The following is an 18,583-nucleotide window of genomic DNA, read 5'->3' on the forward strand; positions in this document are numbered from 1 at the left end:
TCTAATGTCAGTAGAAAGTTCATCCTTGAGTGAAGTAATGGAGTTACTTGGGTTGTTTCTGTGTGTGCCTGCGTGTATGTGTATGTTCTCGATGAAAGCTGAAAAATGAAAACCACTCTATTATTCATTTGTGCCTTGAGAGACCCGCAGAGACTGGTGAAGGCTAGGTCAGAGTTTAAGAAAAAAAATTATTTGGCCATTTCCCTTTGTTTATTTTCTTCATTATTTTTGCCCATTTGTTTTCTAAGAAGATTTCGTCGACCTTTGTCACCCCTTGAGGAATCATTTCATAGAATCATTTCATAGATTTCTCAAGAGAAAGCTATTAAAGATGAAGTATTTTATCATAAATAGTCAGTGAGTGCAGTGTATGTATTGTTTGTTTAAGGCAAAGTTTATGAAGCTAACCATTTAATCTAAGATGTCTTTGCACTCTCTGGGATTCTCGCTCACTCGCTGCCTCCCTTCCTCTCTTTTCTCACCTCTGACTATTTTATTTCTTCAGACTGTCAGTTGTCAGCTGATGCAGAACTTACCAGCACTGTTGAAGCCACAGCCCAGGAAGAAACCTCTGACCTCTGGTGCTTCTCCCATCAGAGGCTTATGGTCTGCTGTGAATGACTCTGAAACAATAACAGAGAGAAACTTTGTGATAAAGGTGGGAGCAAAATTTTTCTATCCGATTCATCACAGGAGTCAGTCTCAGCTCCTATGGTAGCTCGGATAGGATACAGCCCACGCATGACCCTAAACTGGATATGCAGAAGAAAAAGGACTGATAGATGGATATTTGAATACTTTGACTATTTTATCAGTGTCATCTCTGGCTTTGGGTCATTCCATGTCAAATCATCAAATTTTGAGAAGATTTTATGCTCATCCATCTCCGATTTGCCTAAAAATTGGAGATGGATATTTTTTTTGGTATGTCTGAGCATGAATATCTCAAAAACTACTAAAGATAAAAGCCTGAAATTTTCCCGGACCTTAAATCTCTCTGTAATTTTGAACAGAGAGAAAAAAAAGTCACAGTATTTTCTACTCAAGATATGAAGAAAAAAAACTCCTGTAAAGTCCCTCATCCAAGCACACACTAATAACAAACATCACGTTGCATACATACAAATACAAATACTAACATTTTCTGAAGTGTATATAGCCCAGTTTCACAATAATGCAGAATAAAGCAGGTAGAATACTTTTTAATATGAAATTCTTTGTCACAAATATGAAGAAGGAATCCAAATTTCATGCTGTATTGAGTAAACACGACAAAGTGTAAAACAAAAATATCAGTAAAATAATGTGCTCAGTAACATCAAATATTTGCATATTTTTCATTTTGATACATACTCTACCTACCGTTTCCAGATCTGACGCCCATCAGAGATCTTATAATTCAGGGTAAGCTTAAAATACTAAGGCCATAACAATGCAAATAACCCAACAAGTACTGATGTAAGACTTTTCACATGTAAAAATAAATATAGCACAACAATTCAAAGTAGTTAAAACGGGATTAGTAGCCCCTTTCACATAAGTAGCAATGTAAAGTTGCTGTGTCCACTTGGTGTGATCTGTATTCCAATACAAGACCCTAACCCCCTAACCCAACCCAAATCCTAATGCCACAGTTGCTACAGGCAAGCAGGAATCAGGCAATTGACTTCCAGACTGAATCCTGCAAGAATTGGATGAGACTAACTACTGATATTTTTGTCTTTGTGATACAACTTGTCATATTTTCTCAATTCATTGTGAAAGTTAATTGAAAATAGCATTTTTGTGACCATGAATTCATGTTAATTTATTCAAAATGTTTCATTTTGCATTATTCTGAAACTCGACTATAAACCATTCAGAATTCTAGTTTCCTTTTGCAATGTTTTATTAGTGTTTGCTCAAATATTTGATTTTCCAGGACAGCTTTATTTTATGTTTCATATTTTAACTAGTCATGTTTGATATATCTATCCAAAATCCCAGATCCTGATTCATTTTTACGAAACGAAAGGCCAGTGAAAAATTCAGGCTTTTGTCTTTAGTAGTTTTTGCTATATTCATGATCAAACATGGCAGCAGATCTTCCACAAATTAGATGATTTAAAGATGTGATGTCTTCAGTCTTATCACGATATCAGCAGTCTGAGCGCCGGATCATCTGACATGTTAGCGGATATAATAAGAAATGCGTCTCTATATTCGGTGGACAATCTGACAGTACAGGATGTGTTAGTTTTGCACAAGATATAAAAGTGTGGGGAGGAAATGTGACAAGGCTAAGGCTCAGAACTTTTCATATACTGTGTTTTTAGTTGGCAAGCCACCATTTATCATTTAGGTTTGGTCAGGCTTGGAAGAGTCCTCTGAGACTTCAGAACAGCTGTGTGCAACACTGAAACTTAGCGAGCCGTTTGTGGTCAGTAAATGCCTCCTAACCATAACGTCAGGCTGGCTGTTCATTAAACCGTAATGTCTCCTTTTCTATTTCCACTTGCGTTAAAAACCACAGATTGGATGGGTGGTTTTGGAGAGCTGGAAGTTGTTTAAAGGCAACTTTAGCCAGGTTCTGCGATGCAATAATAACTTTTTAAAAAATCCAATACACGCAAACTTTCAAACTAACGATGTCTTATGTAACAGAGAAATTGCAGCAGATACATTAAGATATCAGTACTTTTATTACTCTACTGAACTAAGCCGAAAGAGAAATATTTTCTCTTATATACCTACACACACATGCATGTGAAAATGTCTTTTAGCAACATTAGACTAACTGCTGAATATTCCAAAAGAAAACACGGCAAACCTTTAACTCCATTTTCCAACCTTCTATATATAAATAAGTCTCTCTGAGTGGTGAACTGCACATACTGATGGAACTCATAATATTCGATTTATATTTCAAATTTCTCCTTCATTTAGCCTGCTGTATCCTTATGGAAATGCCAAAGGTGCCGTAGTAACTTCTCACTTCTCATTAGTAACATTTTCTCACTCTGAAAATGTTTTGTTTAACGCAGCATGCTTATCCAGTAAACATAAAATGAAAAACCCGCAGGACTTAAAGCCAAGGGCACAGATAAGAAGAACAGACAGCTTTTCAGACTTCTATCTTTATTTTTTCTTCCATCATTTCGTCTTCATTTCATCTCTGTAAAATTTATGTAATCAATTTTTATTTCCCTTTAACATTTTCTTTTTTGTATTTTTGCTTTTTGTCAAAGTCAAAGCTCCTTCTAAATGTCTTTTGTACTTTCATTTTATCACTCTGTTTTACTTTTCTATCCTCACAAAATCATTCTGATCATTATTCCAAACTGCTGCTTCAGGCTAAAATAATGAAAAAACTCAAATCAGAAACCACGAAGCATGGCTACAGACCAGCTCACATAACCAGCTGGGCAATGTGATATTACCTGCACAGGAAGTCAGGCTCGAGCTAATCAAACTATCTCCTCTGCAAACATGGCATACAGCTTGCTAGTTTACATATTCATGGGCAACCACAGTATGCATCCAAAGTGTTGTGAAAGTTGCTTGTTCGCTGCTGTAATGCATAAGGATTTGTAGGGAAAGGCATGGAGGAATTGCTCAAAGATTAATGCTTCTTTTGAACTAGTGCTTGTATGTGTGCATGATTGCACTTCTCCTGTGGGGATATATATGTCCGCTTACACATAGTCACAAATAGATGACCTGCTTTGTTTTTAGGGACATAAATCAAATCCCTGTAATGTTAAACACACATATCTACATCTTAGCATGTAGACTTTAAGTTGAAGATTCACGGAAGGGTTAGTGTTAGGAGGTTGCAGATAGAGCAAGTCTCCAGGAAATGACCTCAGTAAATGTAATTCCCCATGAGGTGATGGGAACACAACTGAGCATGTGTGTGTGCGTATGTGTGTGTGTACCTGGTCCACAGACAGTGGACTTAATGCCAGTCTGTTCCAGAGCAGGAACTCTGTTGACTGCACCCTCAATATGTTGCATAAAGACATCCCAGTCCAGATCGAACAGGCTGAAGGCGAACTTATCAGACACCTGGGAAATATTAAAAAAAAAAAAAGAGAGAGAGAAAAAAGGCACACTGATAATAAATGACTGGCTTACTTCCATTAACCTTGAAACCTTGAGTAACCCTAAAATAACAGCGCATATTCTCTCTTTTTTTTACCCCTAAAATACACCAATTTTGAAACTAATTTTCACACTGAAAATAACGAGTTCTGTTTGAGGAAGACACCGAATCTCATAAACAGGGACCACATCTAATTAGAAAAATTGAATTGAAGATTTTTGAGAAAATGCAAATGAGCAGTAAAACGAGCACTGAATAATGGTGCATTTTAATATTTTTCCTTTTCTTTGTCTGTCTTTGTAGACTAGAGTCAGCACTGCTACTGTGATGTTCAATGCTGATGTACCACCGCAGTGGCGGGGTCAAAAATACTGCTGTGCTCTTTTATCCTCTTCATATGTGACTGGAGAAAGCAAGGCTGCAGCCACAACACATCCTGTAGCATCTGTTAAATCGACTCTTCCTCACCACAGAAACATCTGTCAAATCAGCCCTTCCTCTCATCTCAGTATCTTGTCCAAGCTTTAATTTGCTCCAATCTGGAGTTCTGTAGCTCCCTCCTTTTCAGCCACACCAAAATCCAGCCTTTAACTCCTACAACTAATGGCCAGCAGCACAGACGACCAGCCACCCCCCACCTTCCCATCAAACACTAATCTGGCTGACTCAGGGCACTCAAAGTGGAAAGTCCAGCACACCAGAGCTGTCCAGCAATTTTATCAGTCACGTATTTCTCTCTCAATTCTGGCCCTGATTTACGCTTTCATTTACTTTTACTTTACTTTCCTCAATTTTTTAATTATGTAACAGACATGCCTAAACAAAAACAAAAAAAACCACTGGATAACAATATCAACCTGCTTTCTAAAATGTTGAATATAAGTGATTAAGTTAGATAGATGGTTATGGTCTGCAGTCAAGTACAGAGGACGTACTGAAGGAAATTCCTTTGGCTTCACAATTACCATCTGCTGTGACACTCTCAGCTTCGATTAAGACTTTAATGTCATATGGATGCCTAAGCTGACAGTAGCTGCTTTCATGTGAACAAAGAGTTCTGCACTATTACCGGGCATTGACACTCAACTGGGGTATCTGAGAAGCAGATACCTTTGTCCTAGGCACCACACTTCTCCCAATCCTTCCCAAGCCATCAATCTAGCTCATCTTCAATCACTCCGCTTCTTCTATTCTCCACGTCTCCTTGCTAATTCTCCTTTCGGTATCTATTCTTTCTTCTTCCAGTTGCTTTAAGACATCAAAGCTGCTGCAGAACGAGAACAAAGAAGCTGCTTCCGCTCAAAGAAATCCTCTAATATGTAAAAACCACTGAGGAGTCTGCAGACAGGCAGCCAGCCAGACAGAAGGACAGAAAGCCAGGAAGTTAGGTTGACAGGCAAAAAGATATCATCGGTGACCTGCAGAAAACGTCTAATGGCTTTCATTACTTCTGAATAGTATAAAAGACCAAAGGCTTAAAGAAAAAAAACAGGCATAAATCAAGAAGGAATGCATGACGAGTGAAAAGTTTTAAGTATCTAATGCATAAATGCATGCCACCAAACCTCCTGCCAGCCCACTTAACAAACTGCTCTAAAAACCTGTCCTTGAGAGAAAGTACAAATCCATTAAGACCAAGACCACCTGTCAGTTCAAAGGCTCTTAAAAAGATCAATCTCCAAAGTCAAACTCTCTCTAAAGTCGGTCTTTGCATGGAACATGCAACTGCTTGCACAATGACTTTTTCTAGTTGCCAAAGTGTTGTTCGAATAATTAGTCTTCAGAGCCTCTTGCAGTTCCTTTAACAGATGTACTTTGGTTTTAATGTTCCAATAAAACAAATTTCACCCCAAGCGGAGCTAAAAATACAATGTTTGTCAGGGGCTGTGCTAAAAGAATGAGTATGAGGTAATTAAAATCCAATAGACTTATCCCCTCTTGAGCACTGTGCTCATCACTGTGCACATTAGAAATAAAATATATATGGAGTGTGGGCAATAAGACTTGCAACAGTTTTATTAATGGATACAAATATAGGACTAGTTTTTTTCCTTTCTAAGTATAGTTTTCTGTATAAACTTTCTAGAGAAAAATAAACTTTCAAAAAAGTGTCAGTGTTTGATCCCTTTTTTGCACAAGCGAGTTTCATTATTTGCATCAAGGTTAATAAACTTTGCCTTCGCGTAAGTGACCTGAAGGCACTGGATTTGATGATTTGATGAAGTCATCCAACAAAAGCCACAGATTCCAACAGAACTTGTCACTAAATTGGGGGGAAAAAGGAATCCTGTTCTTTCCCTACTGGGTATACTATACCTACTCATGTGCCTCCAGAAGCATCATAAACACTATACAGTTTGTTGCTCTTTCCTTTATATTGGCTACTCAAGTTTTTATATTTAAAGTCCAACATTTGTAGCTTCATGTCTTTACAGAAAGATGATAAGAGAATTGATATTTGTCCATCATATTAAAAACCTATAAAGTCGACCCAGTAGGCTGTAGGAATATTTAAACAGAACCAGATTAGCGGCTTTCTGTTGTTCTGTATTCAGGCTAAGCACACATAAACATCCTGAATCCAGCTTCCTAGACAAACAACTAAAACAGTTATAAATAAAAAAAAATTAGGATGCATATATTAAAACCAAGTCTGAGCATCCTGCAAACTATGGGAGAAATAGCAAAATTGGAGTGTAAAAAGATGTGATCATAAAGAATGGAAGAAAACTGCTAACTGTTCTTATAGTACCTCAGTCTTAATGCTAAGCTATCCAGGATGGTCACAAACTATCAGTCTTTATATCAGTTTTTTGGAATAAAACAAATAACAATTTCCCCTGAATGTCAAATATTTTTTACAGTTTTCCTTTAAAATTACCACACACACACTGTTTTGACTGCTGTTATGAATACAGTTTGACCTCCAAACTAATACAGCAGAAAGTAATAGACAAGGTAAATAAGAGATGAGGTCAAAATGACACAGAGAATGAGAAGTATATAAACTGGATGAGAGTTTATTCAGCTTCCTAATTAAAGTATTTGATTTTTTTTGTCGAGCAAAGCTAAATCTTTTATCACAGCACTCACTGAAACGAATAGAAAGAGAATCTGATAATTAACCTCAGGATGACATTCAAGCTTACCTCATCCCAGAAGATGGGGTTTCTTTCATAACCGCCCACAGACAGAGCGTCACCTTGAAGGCGCAGGTACACTGACGCATCATGGTCCCTGACATTTGGCATGTTCTGGGAAGATGAAAGTGAACGGATCAAAACACGAAGGAATGAGAACACAATCAGTTAAGGACGGTTTTTATGAAGAAAAAAAAAATGTAATAATTTTATTACCAAATAGTTGTTTAAATTCTCCAAGTTCATAAAAATCTACAAAGCCAGGGCCTCAAAAGTTATCTAAAAAATTCCTAAGTGTAACAGCTAATTCAAATATTCCATCCATTGAGCGATTTTCTTCATCGCACATCCAATTCAGGGTCACAAGAGCTCAGGGATGGATGGGATAGGCTCCAGAGACTGAAATCCCAAAGGCTGTCTAAAGCTATTCATAAAAATTTTAAATTGCTAATAATTTCTTTATGTTCTAAAGGAAAATGGAAAACAGGTGCAGTGACTTATTGAAACATGGACAAGAGTGAGTTTCCTTGTCATTCTAAAAAACATGAAGCTGCTGCCACAATCTTTCCAGATGATACTCTATGGTGGATTCAAGTGCAATTATAATTCCATACATTTTGACAACATCCCCAATACCACTCGCTGAAATGTGAGCCTCCAATTTGTTTTAGAGATGGATGTAGACGCTTACTTTTGTCTCTCTGTCCTGACCTCTTCTGTACCTGCTGACAGCAATTTGTCATCGCTCCATAAGATCTGTTGCCTCTGATTTTTGGTCCTGTTCCTGTTTAATTTGGCATACCTCAACCTTTTCTCCCAATTTCCCTGCTTTAACAATGGCTTCTTGACAGCCACACTTCCCCTGAGACCCTTTCTGATGAGGCTTCAGTGAACAGATGGATCAGCTAAAGGGTTAGACGCATCTCTCAGGTCCTGTGTCAAGTCTTTGCTGGATATTTCCTACTTCTTAAGTACATGACTTTCAGATACTGCTCATCTCCTGTAGATAGTTTTGGCCTCCTCTTCACCAGTTTTTAAGAATACACTGCACATTATGTCAGCATTTGCCAGGTTTTCAGCTAATAGCTTTTTGGGAATCACCTTGTTGGTGCCAAAAATACAGTTTCATGCCTATCAAAATGTTATCTTTGGCATTTTTATTGATTTCATGATCTCATGTGTTCTTGCAACAGGCTGCTAGGAACAAAGCACCTAAAGATACAATTTAAAATGTGTCTTTGCTAAGTTGTCTAATATATGTGGACGCAATACTGGTTAATCCCTAGAGTTTGATACCTTTTTAATGCTTGAGTGATTAAGTGGGTTAAGTGGCTTAAGTGGCTTAAAAAAGAAGAAAAATAAAATCTGGAAATAGTCAGATAAAAGGACTGGATTAAAAAAAGAATGAAAAACCAGCCAAGATTTTAAAAAAAATGTCTGAAAATCCTTTAGACAGTCTGGAGAGCTATTGCTCAAGACTACCTTAAATAATTATAAGAAATTCTGGTTCCTTGGAAGCTGAATATAAAGACAAGTGCACTTTTGTTTAGCGCTACATTTTTATAAGTTGTTAAGAGCTGTACAAAAGGGGCATTATAACATGGGACTAAAAAACAGCCTTAAAAATGTTTACAGCAGCAGTCGTCCATACAATGACTTACCTTAATAAACCAAAGCATTTCTTTATGCATTGTGTCTAACATACCATGTAATCATTTCGTTGTGTTCTAATAAATATTTATGCAAAAATGTCCAATAAATAGTTACATTTTAGGTATGTTGTCTCATCTGTAGTCACGTCACTATGGAGGTCTTTTCTACCCACCAACTGGTTTTCCGGGTAAAACCAAAATACCAGTGAACAAGCTGACATTTTAAAAACCGCTCACTCCAAATAACAAAAGCCAAACTGCTCATTTCCCCTCTCTTGTGCACTGGGTGCAGTCTGCCAGCTTACTTCATGTGATCAATACTAAACACTGCACTACCTTCTGTCCTTCATGTACTCACACAATCTGGTATGGTTTCTTTCCCCCTTACTTTAAAGCCACCACAGCCTCCCAGGAGGTAACATGTCACACAAAGGCACACAGATGACATGAAATGTTTGACCTGACAAGTTGCACACTCTGGTGGGAACAGATTTCCTGACATCCAAGTGTGCGAGTGTGTCATTTTGTGTGTGGGCTGACGTCTGTGAACATGATGTAGCAGTAATGCTGGTTAAGCTCCTCTTAAACTACATAATACAGGGGAGCTGACAGACCGCCTACAACCACCAGCCTCGAGAAGATGAGCACAGTCATGCATGTGTACACTAATTTAATCTAACAGTCATAAGACTCGCAATCACAGAGATACAGTGAATCATGTGAACATCTGTTATGAAGTATACACACACAGGGGCTTCCCCGGTAGATGCAGGTTCACGTATCATCCAATTAATATAAAGATACACACAAATTATTCTGTTTACTTCTCTATTACAAATTATTGCAAACAATAAAACAACAGTCTGGGCCATCACAGGCTGAAAATCTGTTTGGTCATAGTGCCCCCTACTGGTTATATAACCTTAATGCAGATAGAATTACCCTCCTCCACCTTGAAAAACAGTTTATAAATTAGCCATTAAATACACCATCGTGCAACAGTTGCCACCAAGTAGCAGTGAAACAATACCATAATATGTCTGGTATTTATAAAAGGATATGAGTTATTTGAAACATTCGCCCGCTTTTGGCAAACAATCTGTTGTTTTTCACGTCAACTCTCATGAGAGTACGTCGCTGTGGTAACTAACCCCTGGGGGAAAGACTGTACAGCATACATCTTTAATGACTTCAAAAAAGGAAAGAGAACTTGGTGCACAAGTTTGAATTTAGTTTGGATGTTCTCTAATCCACACAGGGTAAAAAATACACATACATTTACTTAAATCTTTTAATAAGTGGCGCTGAAGGTTCGACAATATCTTTTAACTTGACAAGGCCAGCACTCACGGCTCTTTCTTGGTCGGCATTCTCTAAGTTCTCAGATTGGCTTCACTGTGGACAGTGAGCTGGTGTTCCAGCAGTTTCCAGTTCACGGCAGGGTTCTTGGGTTGTTCCTAAACACCCTTACCAATTTTTTTTCTTTACCTGAGGGTGACAGCTTGGGTCTTATTCTAGGCCTCAGTGACACATGAGAAAAACTTGTACTTATGTACAAGTTGTGTTACTCTACAATTCTCTTTAGAGCTTCACTGAGTTCCTTGGACTTTCCCATTATTTTGGGTATTAGTCAAACAAGTGAGTGCTGTCAAACAAATCCACTTTATGCTGGTAAAGAGAAACTAACTTTTACAGTCAATCATGATCACTAATGAGAAGTTAACAGACCTTGGCCTCGTCAAGTTAAACGACATTGTAGAACCCTCAGCACCACTTCTTAAAAGATTTAAGCGAGTGGATGCAAATATTTGAGCCTATATCCATACTTTACTGTGTGTGCATTAGAGAAAATGCTAAATAAATTTAAACTTATGCACCTACTCTATTCTATAGTTGCTCTCACACTGTTACACAACACCAGGGCTGTAGCTGAAAGAATACAAATTAAAGTATCCTATACACATCTAACTATTAATTTAACAGAGTAACAATTATAATCTATCAGATTTTCTCATGTTTTAATGACAGAGCACTGATTTCCTGTTTACTTACAGTCAGTGTTTTTGGTCACTTTCCTTTCTGGGTTCACAGAGATTAAACTTTATCAGTGTAGTAGATCATTTCCAGAATTACAGATTAAGGCACTTAAAACACACAAACATACACAGTGCCTTTCCTCTCTGCACTGCAGCAGCTTTGTTGCTTACAGCCTGTACCATGTGTTTTACTTCTTCATACAGCATTTTGCTAAAATCGTAGTTTTCTCTTTCTGCTGTCAGCAGACCTGTCCATGTTTATGATTGGTCAGACGCCCCTTTCATATGAACACAACCCTAGCTAGACTCCAAAACCCTGGTTTAACTTTTCAAGTTGATAAACAGCTTTGTGTGCCCACTTATCCTGATTGCCAACATTATAGTGAAGCAAAGCCAAATAAAACAAAGCCGGGCATGTTGAACTTTCTTCATAGCACATTCCCCCCGGAGAAGATTTGGTAAACCTATTAAAATAACAGTGAGTTGGTTTGTAAAAAAGAAACTCACAAACAAATTTAAAAAAAAAAAAGTATTAAAATGAAACACCTCTTTTATTCAATGATGTCTTAGTAACTACAACATTGTCAAATACAGCATTTACTGCAAATAAGTTAAAAATGTAAACAAAACGTTAACTTTATGTTTTCGTAATATCATTCAGGGCGTGGCTTCAGGAGGTAGAACGGGTTGTCATTTTTAATACATCTTTACAATTTTTGTTTGTCATTTTGAATATTATGATGTAAATCTGCAATGCTGCGACTTTAAGAGGTATCCTTCCTCGACTGCTTTTACGGACTTGTTCTTCAATCCTTTTTTGCCCTCCTGATGAATGATTTTTTTTAGGAAAGTGTTCCTCATTTAATCAAATGGTCTAAAGGCACGAAGGGATCTACAGGCTTGTAAAGCCTCTTGAGGCAATTTCTGACATTAGTTGAAATAAATAGCATTGACTCCAGGAATGGTGGTCATACCTGTATGCCCTCGATTCTCTCTGTTACCACATAGGCATGATGCATAGCAATGAGAGGAACCTTGACTCCGGCCATTTCTCCCAGCTTGGTGGCCCACACACCTGCGGTAACACAGAAAGGCAAAAATGTCATAAGCGTGTTACCTTTAACACCAAACAAATATCCTTAAAAATTGTATGGAATTTTACTTTTCTCATTGTGATGTCACTTTTACAGGATACATTTACATCAGGAGAGCAGTTGCAGGTTACATAAAGACTGCTTTACACTGTGTTACATTTGTGGATTTGTCATCTTTGAAAAAGAAAGCCAGCAAACCTGCACAGTTCACCACACAAGGTGTCTCAATGGTTCCGTGTTGTGTCTCCACTGCCTTTACCCTCTTCACACCGACATCATCAGTTCGCACTTGAATGCCAGTTACAGGACAGTTTTCAATCACCTGATTTAAAGAATGGAAAACTGAAATGCTGTATGCACTTTTTTCCATGCAAGTACAATGCACAGGGAATCAGTTGAGTAATATTACAGACGTTTAAATGTCCGACTGGAGAAGTCTCGTATTTACTTATTACTACAGAGGAAAATTAACGTAACATGTTAGTCATTTGTGCAAAGCTTGAGAATGTAGTGTAGTAGTTGGGCTGTTCACAATATAAAGACATGCTAAGTCAAAACTAAGCAAACAGTACATACAGTCTGCCATTTAATGATCAGTGCATTCAACAGTTTTAATATGTGATTTATTGAGATCTGGCAGGCTATAATATATATATTTATTTGTATGGCTATAATATATATACACACACACACATAGATTGAAATCTATGGGTAGAAACAGAATAAAGCTGGCCATCAAGTAAAGAGGCATTTAGCAGATCAGTAGACATTACCGTGGCTCCTCGGGCAGTGGCTGCCCTGGTCAAGGTTGTGCAGGTACCTGCAGGGTCCATGGTGCCGTCTTTTGGAACATACAGTGTTCCATAAAGATCATCGACATTCATCAGAGGATACAGGTCCTTCGTCTCAGCCGGTGAAAGGACATGGGACTCAATTCCATAAACTTTACCCAGCTAGAAAAAAGAAAATGGGGAGATGACGTGTTCAATGTAAATATTACTTTAAAAGCACCTTTGTTCCAAATTCAAATAAGTGGTTAGAGAAAAATCTGCCATAATTTTAAATCATATCAATGTCTTTATCTTCATGGTAAAGCACAGAAGCAAACAGAAAGGCTCTTTTCAATACTGTAACTATAAGTTGAGTCTGTCGCTATGGCAGCATAGCGTTCTGTATTAGTTTTATAATATGCAAAGGGAACAGTAGTGTTGTTTGTGAACTTTGAAATTCTAACACACACAATTAAGGTAAATTAAGTTTTTTTTCTCTCGTGTACCTCATGTTAAGCAGTAAAAAGACTTTTTTAGAAAACCCACAATCAATTTTACATTTAAAAGCCCCAAGGAGGAGCAGCAGTCAAATAAAAACTGTTTCATGAACTAGAGTGTTCCCTAAACACATCCTGTAGAGGCTATGTCTGTAGTGCACACATATTAAGCCGATGTGTCTTGTTCTTTGGTGCTTGTGACTTCAGGATCCTTTACCTGAAGAATAGAATTATTTATGAGACATTACTCACCAACAACTATCTCAGTCTCTGAAATATTTAGTACATTTACATGCATAAAAAAAGATTTCCCTGTTGTAGATGGGTAAATGCGCATAAATATATACATAAAATCAATCAAACTGATTTACAAACTCAAATATTTTGAAATGAAGCGTCCTGTGAACTAAATAGAAAACAAACAATTTTGACTAAGGATAATATTTACTTTCATCTTGTCTAATTGCTGTCACAGAAGTACTTGCTCCATCTGAAGTCTTTGTGTGTTTGTGTAACTCCTTTTGTATCCCAAAAAGTTAATTCTGTTCATTTGGATGCAGCGTTTTTAGCAGAAGAAACGCTTCGTCACTCATCCAAGTTACTTCTTCAAGTCTCAGCTGAGCGGAGATTTCCCCAACCTTATAAACAGTACACTTGCATAATGATTGAAACTAATGACTGAAACTAGCACCACTGACGAACACTGGGCTGTCAGGTCAGTTTCCTCATCATTAATATGAAAATTGTCATGACCATTGATCAACAACAACTGATCAACAGACTGATCAATGAATACAAACACATTTTTAATGTGTTTTGCCTCTGTTTACCGAACGGTGCATCTATGCTTTCCTAATAATGTTCACAACCAACATGTCTCTGTCTTTACCGACATGAGGCGCTTGTACTCGTCAAGTCTTTGCTTGTTGGAAGCAATGAAGAGCCCTCCATTCTGGATCCAGCCTGTATGCAGACCCGTCTCCTCCTCTAGGTCTTTGCTAATCACATTCCTGGTGTGGGCCAAGAGCTCTACCTCAACATCACTGGGTCGCAGCTGCCACAGGAGGCCTAATAAACAGAGGGACACATGAGTGGCTGTGCAAAAAACTTAGTGGACATTAGTGAGCGTCTCGCACATCACGCACATGCAGGTGAACACACTTGAGCTATAAAGACCTATTAGCAGCATAAGTACAATAATTACTACACAAAATTACCAAAGAGTGTTTAATTTACTCTTAAAACTTCTTATTAGAACTCTGCTATTAAAGGAGGATGTATAACTTCAGGTAAACACAGCTCTCTGTACTGTTACAAACTGTTACCTGCAGTATGCCAGGTGGTGCCAGCAGTCAGTCTGTCTCTCTCCAGTAGAACTACATTAGTCATTCCCATTTTGGCCAAGTGGTAAATGGTCTGACAGCCCAGGCTTCCTCCTCCAATCACCACCGCATCAGCTGACCTGAGGCAGGAGGAGGTATACGAAAAGACCAAAAAGGCTGATGCTACTCTTGACATATGAAGGTAACCAACCAGCCTGTGAGCTAGCACTAACTTATCAATTCACAAGTGCAACGCAGTCCCTTTTTCTTTCCCCCTGCTTCCAATCTTTAAACTACAGCAACATAAAAACAGTATCAATAATGACCAATAACTCATTTTTTTTTATTAAACGAACAATAAACACTCTTGTTTTGATACCAACCTTTCCCAGTGCAAAGTATCAACAGAGCATCTATATTCTGTTCAGAACTTGTACATCACTGTGTCCATTCCTCCATGAACTAGTTTTTCTTCACAACCATGTATTAATCCACCACTTCAACCATTAGATTAATCATCTGCTTATGTATAAAGTCACTGCATATAATCTTAAGAATATATTTCTGAAAACATTCCCACACAATCCATTCATCCATCCAAAACCCAATCTAACCTGGGTAATGGCTTAGTGGGTCCTGAGGAGGCTCCATCCTCCTGTTTGAGTGTCTTCTCGTAGGGAACACTCTTTTCCTTGGTGGGCTCTGAGCTGTAGGACCGAGTGCTTGTCCGGCACAGCGGAGAAAGAGGCCTCACTGCTGAGAACACTCGCCAAACTGCGCTCCCAAGGAAGGCCATGACCCCTGTGTGCAGTAAGACAACACAAAGGGACATAGTGATATGTCAGCTGTTTTAAGTTTTAACACTCAAGGTTTCAGAACAAAGTCATTATGTACAAAAACTCTTTTCTGAACTATTTTCTGCTTGTTCTGGCTAGGATTTTTTTTTTTTTTTGCAACATTTTGTACCCAGTGAAATCCATAATAACTGAAAAATAAATGTAAATAACTTTATTATACTCAAGTTTGAATCCTTGCCCGGTTTAAATATGCAGATTTCTACCAGAGAAACCGAGAGACTGCACCTGAAGAGAAAGAAACGTCTACGGACAGCAAAGTTCAAAGCTTCACATTATTACAGAAAACAATTAAACGGTGACTTAACATGGTCAACGATTACTTAAAGTAAAATCACTGATGTCTGATCTGTCTGTGTCCAACGGAAACAAAAGCAGGACAATGTTACATAAATCAGCTCATAAGAAAACTTGAATATACAGCTATATAGCTTGAAAAAAGAATATTGATTTTAGGCTGACACTTCATTGTTGTGCTGCTATTCTAACCTGGAATTCACAAAAACTTCAGGGTAAGACTTGGTGGATCGAGTATATAATGCCTTGCTTTAGTTCAGCCATGTGCAAACACCAATAGTTTGACCAGACAAGGATTTTGGAAAAAACACTTTGGGCACATGGGCGCAAAAACGGCAGCACATTCACCACTAAATAACCCCGCACTTAATGCGTACTACAAAGCTTTTATAGCGGGTAAATGTGCAATAACGTACAGAACGCGATGCACAGAATGCGCTCGCCTGGAAACGACAAGTCTCAAAAGAAAAGAAACTACATTGGCAGTTGCAGATAGTAACGTGGCGTGAAGTTCTGCGATCTCAAACAACGGAGCATGCAATTTGCATAATGCAGCAACTTTTGGGTGTACATTCATGTCGCACTTACGCTCGATTCCGTTTGTCCCAGATTGCCCCGGAAACACACTCGAGGAAAGAGCTAAGTAGTGAGAGGGGCTGCTTGCAGAATTAAGGGAGTGGATTTATTGGGAGAAACGGTCAAGTAGTTCCGCAGACCAACGAGCGACAGAACTGCTGTCGTGGCCCACAAGACACAGCTCAGTAGCTGTCAGATAAATGTGAGCTGCAGCGGGGCTAGACTGCAGTTGTAGTTCCTACCTTCACCCCTCCCCGCGTGGTCACACCACATCCGTGGAGTTAGGAGTACACAGACGCGTGGAAGCGACATGCGGTTTGGTACACAACCAGAAATTACATCAGTCAGACAAGATTGTACCCAAGCAGCTTAGTAAGTGGTGGAATTGCGCAACAACACATGACACTTTGGAAACGCCAGAAAAAGGTTAAGTACACTTGACCAAGTACCCCAAATGAGTAAGCAGAGGTTCGTGACTTCGCTGGTTTTGTTCCATAAACATAAGTATGCACAAAATACCTCCTATGTGAAAATATTCAAGAAAATATAATGTGCCAAAAGAGAAACATTAATGTCAATTTGCTGTTTGTTCTGTTTGTTTGGTTCATAAATGTGTGGGTGTCTGTATTTCTGGGAGGCTAGGGTAACAGCTGCTGTTGACAGCCCAGTGATCAAATCAGCAGAAGTAGGTCATCACATATATGGTGAACATGTGGAGTTTGTCTGTGTGAGGCATTTGCCTCGGTGTTGTGGGGATCTTGCAGTAGGATGGGGGAAGAAGAAACAAAGACTTTAAACCTCAAAAGAAGGCTCCTTGCCACACTGAATGATTCCAACTTTGGCTCCAGACCCCTGAGACATCTGTAGTTGAAGCCTGCCAAGCTGACCTCACGATTCCCCACCTCCCTCCTAACCAGCAGCCAATAAAGTGCAGAGTTTAGGTCCCCTCCCATGCCAGGAGGTTCTTTCTAGTTTATACAGCTTTGAGCTAGACTGAAGCTGAGTATAGGAGCTGTTGGCAGCCCTGGTATCTTCTGTATAAGAATCTGAAACGAAGAAAGTGGACCACAGCTACCTTTGAACTTTGTAGATTTCCTTAAACTAATTTTTTATGTGACTGAATAACAGTGTCTTAAGGACAGAGTGTTATGTCCACGTGTATTTGTGTGCACGCACATGTGTATGCTGCTATGCCAGCGCATGCAGCAGAACACTGAGCTGTAAGCACATAGATTGTATATTGTGGCTTCTCTTCTCTTCCCTGTGGTACGTGGCAGAGTGTTCCAGAGAGAACCCGATAAATTACTGTATATGCAGACAGCTGGGGTGTGCTTAGAGGTAAATGTGTATGCTTTGATACAGACTTGGTATCAAGTGCTAGTGTACTTAGAAAGACAGAAAGAAATAGATTCAAACCTGAGTCAATAGCTAATAACTGTTACATGAATAGACTGAGAAAATATTTTTTACGTTTGTGTCAAGTCCTTCATTTTTAGAGTGCTCTCAGAAGTTATTTTCACAGCAGAGAGAAAGCTGTCCTTTACTGGTAACTTGTAAAGATGACAAAGAAATAAAAGAAGAAATTATCAGCTTTCATGGTGATATGCACATACATTTTTCAGTATCTCAGAAATGGCAGTGTTGAGTTGATTTCCCCCATTTTCAGCTGTGTAAGTTGACAACTGATTGACAAGTTGTCGTGGAAGTGTCTCACCCTTTTGCACACAGTGTTCACAGATGAGAGATGAGCAGGTGTTCTTTCATGAGAGGTTATTTGGAGGTAAAGCCTTCACGGGATTCTGTGTAGCCCTGTGAAAAACTAATAATTTTCAGAAGCACCTTTAGCAGCAATAAGTGGAAGTAATCATTTTCTGTATGACTTTATCATCCTCTCACATTGTTGTGGAGGTATTTTGGCCCACTCGTCTTTACGGCTTTGCTTCACTTCATGAAGGTTTGCAGGCATTCATTTTATGAACAGCATTCTCAAACATAGGACTGTGCAATATGGCCAAGTACATCTAGTTTGGTGTCATTCTTCCAAAGGACATCTGTCCTAGAAGTCTTACAGTTTGTTCAGATCCAATTGTTCAAATCTGAGCCGTCCTGCCATGTAGAGAGAGGAGGCTTTGTTTTGGTTTGTTTTGTCCTGGTAATCCATCCAAACAAGCTATACTTGTTCTAATTTTACTCTCATGAAATTTAACCCTTACCTAAGGCCTGAAAAAAAAACCCAGTTCACCTGTAACAACAGAAAACAA

General features: G+C 38.6%; 1 protein-coding gene across 3 annotated transcripts in view; it reads right to left on the reverse strand.

Moving 5' to 3' along the window:
- Nucleotides 1-16,645, reverse strand: part of sardh (sarcosine dehydrogenase) — a 72,474-nt gene extending 55,829 nt beyond the window's left edge. For 2 of the 3 annotated variants that reach the window (XR_010094320.1, XM_063478745.1), the window contains exons 1-10: nt 16,565-16,645; nt 15,210-15,396; nt 14,599-14,735; nt 14,163-14,341; nt 12,780-12,959; nt 12,205-12,328; nt 11,887-11,987; nt 7,234-7,338; nt 3,918-4,047; nt 537-623 (exon numbers count right to left, since the gene is read on the reverse strand). Coding sequence is in view for 1 of the 3 variants with exons in the window: in XM_063478745.1 (XP_063334815.1) it covers nt 537-623; nt 3,918-4,047; nt 7,234-7,338; nt 11,887-11,987; nt 12,205-12,328; nt 12,780-12,959; nt 14,163-14,341; nt 14,599-14,735; nt 15,210-15,396; nt 16,565-16,634 (1,300 nt within the window). In the remaining 2 variants the exon portion in view is untranslated. Of the gene's footprint in view, nt 1-536; nt 624-3,917; nt 4,048-7,233; nt 7,339-11,886; nt 11,988-12,204; nt 12,329-12,779; nt 12,960-14,162; nt 14,342-14,598; nt 14,736-15,209; nt 15,397-16,334; nt 16,492-16,564 lie in introns of those variants that run through there. The other variant, XR_010094321.1, reaches the window with a different exon arrangement.
- Nucleotides 16,646-18,583: the final 1,938 nt, after the last annotated feature.

The sequence above is a fragment of the Pelmatolapia mariae genome, linkage group LG7 (genome assembly GCF_036321145.2).
Source record: "Pelmatolapia mariae isolate MD_Pm_ZW linkage group LG7, Pm_UMD_F_2, whole genome shotgun sequence".
NCBI lineage: Eukaryota > Metazoa > Chordata > Actinopteri > Cichliformes > Cichlidae > Pelmatolapia > Pelmatolapia mariae.